At 37.6% G+C, this 2,681-nt stretch overlaps 1 protein-coding gene across 1 annotated transcript; it reads left to right on the top strand.

Moving 5' to 3' along the window:
* LOC114190015 (gallate 1-beta-glucosyltransferase-like) lies at positions 1-1,770 on the top strand. The gene has a single exon (XM_028078759.1). The coding sequence runs from the start codon at positions 129-131 to the stop codon at positions 1,578-1,580; it is 1,452 nt and encodes a 483-aa protein (XP_027934560.1). The 5' UTR covers positions 1-128; the 3' UTR covers positions 1,581-1,770.
* The last annotated feature ends 911 nt before the right edge of the window (positions 1,771-2,681 follow it).

Genomic DNA, 2,681 nt, shown 5'->3' with positions numbered 1-2,681 from the left:
GCCTGTGTATGAACACCGTGTTGCAGAAGGGTAGAGACCACCCGCAACAACAATTTCTCCTCCTATTTAATCGCTGTCTGCTACAACTACTATATACATACTAAGGAAAACAACCAAAATAGTGAAAGATGGATTCCGAAGCTCCGATTCATGTGCTCATGGTGTCCTACCCAGGACAAGGTCACGTAAACCCTTTCCTTAGACTTGCTAAGTTCCTTGCTGCTAAGGGCTTATTTGTAACCTTCTCCACCACAGAACTAGCTGGCAAACAAATGCGAACTGCAAACAACATCACTCACAAATCAGTCATTCCAATCGCCGATGGGTTTCTCAAGTTCGAGTTCTTTGAAGATGGTGGCATGACGGACAGTGATGGTGATGGTTCCAAGATAAAAACTCTCAGTGACTTCAGTGTTCAGGTTGAGCATTTTGGGAGGCAATATGTTTCCCAGGTGATCAAGGAGCATGCGGAGGCACACCATCCAATTTCATGCATCATAAACAACCCCTTTGTTCCATGGGTTTGTGATGTAGCCGCTGATCATGGTATTCCTTCTGCCATGTTATGGGTTCAATCTGCTGCTGTCCTCACTGCTTACTACAGTTATTTCCACAAACTGGTACCTTTTCCTTCTCATGCTAATCCTTATCTTGATGTTCAATTGCCTTCTGTTCTCCTTAAGTACAACGAAGTTCCAGACTTTCTGCATCCTTTTACCCCATATCCAGCTCTAGGGACAGTTATATTGGAACAATTTAAGAACTTGTCCAAGCCATTCTGTGTGCTGGTGGATAGTTTTGAGGAACTAGAGAGTGATTACATAAACTATCTTTCAGAGTTTGTGAACATAAGACCCATTGGTCCTTTGTTTAAGATCCCAACAACAACAGACACAAGTGAGATTCGTGGTGATTTCTTAAAGAGCGATGATTGCATAGGGTGGTTGAACTCAAGGGCAGCGGCATCTGTGGTGTATATCTCCTTTGGGAGTATTGTGTGTCTGCCGCAAGAACAAGTGACGGAAATAGCGCATGGATTATTGGAGTCTGAAGTTTCGTTTCTGTGGGTTCTGAAACCACCGGCTAAGGAGTTTGGACTTCCACCTTACTTTCTTCCTGGTGGGTTCTTGGAGGAGACAAGAGAGAAGGGAAAAGTAGTGCAGTGGAGCCCACAAGAGGAAGTGTTGGGTCATGGTTCGGTGGCATGTTTTGTGACACATTGTGGTTGGAATTCTTCAATGGAAGGTGTGACATTGGGAGTGCCGATGTTGACATTTCCGGCATGGGGTGACCAGGTGACAAATGCAAAGTTCTTGGTGGATGTTTATGGTGTGGCCATTAAACTGGGTTATGGGCAGGCGGAGAAGAAACTTGTGAGCAGAGAGGAGGTGAAGGAGCGGTTATTGGAAGCAACGGTGGGGCCAAAAGCAGAGGAGTTAAAGCAAAAGGCGTTGAAGTGGAAGAAGGCCGCAGAGGCTGCAGTGGCTGCAAATGGTTCCTCTGCCAGGAATCTTGATGCATTTCTGAAAGACATAAAAAAGCATGGAGCTGTTAAATCTATCAATGATGTTTCTTCGTGAAAATAGTAGTATTGTGGGGTGGAATGGATAAATAAATGATTAATGAATGCAAAAGTTAATCAACTGGGCTCACTCTTCCTACTCACCACGCACACTGTCTTTCCATTTGCGCCTACGTGATTGTTTGGGAACAATCAAATGGAATTTCCTTAAATTATATTTCTGCAAAGTAGTTCTTTTAAATCCTTTTTTTTTTGTTTTAATTATTTAATTAATTCTTATTTATTTTGGTTAAGTTTTAATTTTGCTAAAATTATTGGATTTGCAATTAAATTGAGGTGACGTTAACGGTGTTCTTTCGCATATCAGTAGATAATTCATGATATTTTTGATTTTTTTTTTTAGTTTTTTTTTCATGGGGCAGGTCCTTGTAATGTCGTGTTAATATCGATTTTAGTGTTTTGGATTTATGTTATTAAAGTATCTTAAATTCAATTTTGTCTTTATATTTAAAATTTTAAATTCTTTTAAATTTATTTTTTTAAAAATATTAAATCAACAATTAAACATAATTATAACTTATATAAATATATATAAATATATATATATATATATATATATATTAAAATATATATTTAAAATTTATAAATTAAATTATTTCACTTAAATATTTGAAATATCATTTAGTTTTCTTTTAAAAGGAATTAAAACTTAATTACATCAAAATTTTAAATATTATGATTGAATTGAAGATAATACCATGAACCGATACATAAAACATAAAAACCACGTTAATGATAGTATAATTTGAAAACTTCTAATTAAATTGATTTTATGCGAGAAAGTATTGAATTAGAGAAAATCCAAGAGATGATTTAAAACTGTCTTTGGTTAAAGCAAAAGTTTTTATTTTTTTTTCTCTTTAAATTTCAAGTCGTTTTTCTCACCTAAAACTGCATTTTGTCTCGTATTTAAACCTAAACCAAATTCCAACTGACAAAGATAAAAGGGTTTTACTAGAGATGACAATTAAGGTCTGGTACGCGGGCCCGACTCACAGGCCCGCAGAAAAAACGCGGGGCAGGCTAGGGTAGTGAGCCTGCAGGTCCGCGTGGGCCGGCCCGCAAGTCCGCAAGCCTGCATAAAATTAAAAAAAAAAAA

The sequence above is a fragment of the Vigna unguiculata genome, chromosome 7, assembly GCF_004118075.2.
Source record: "Vigna unguiculata cultivar IT97K-499-35 chromosome 7, ASM411807v1, whole genome shotgun sequence".
Lineage (NCBI taxonomy): Eukaryota > Viridiplantae > Streptophyta > Magnoliopsida > Fabales > Fabaceae > Vigna > Vigna unguiculata.
Note: the sequence above shows the minus strand (reverse complement) of the source record. Positions and strands in the feature narration are given on the sequence as shown.

Coding starts and splice junctions, on each gene's coding strand:
- LOC114190015 (XM_028078759.1), top strand. CDS start 129: ATGGATTCCGAAGCTCCGATTCATGTGCTCATGGTGTCCTACCCAGGA.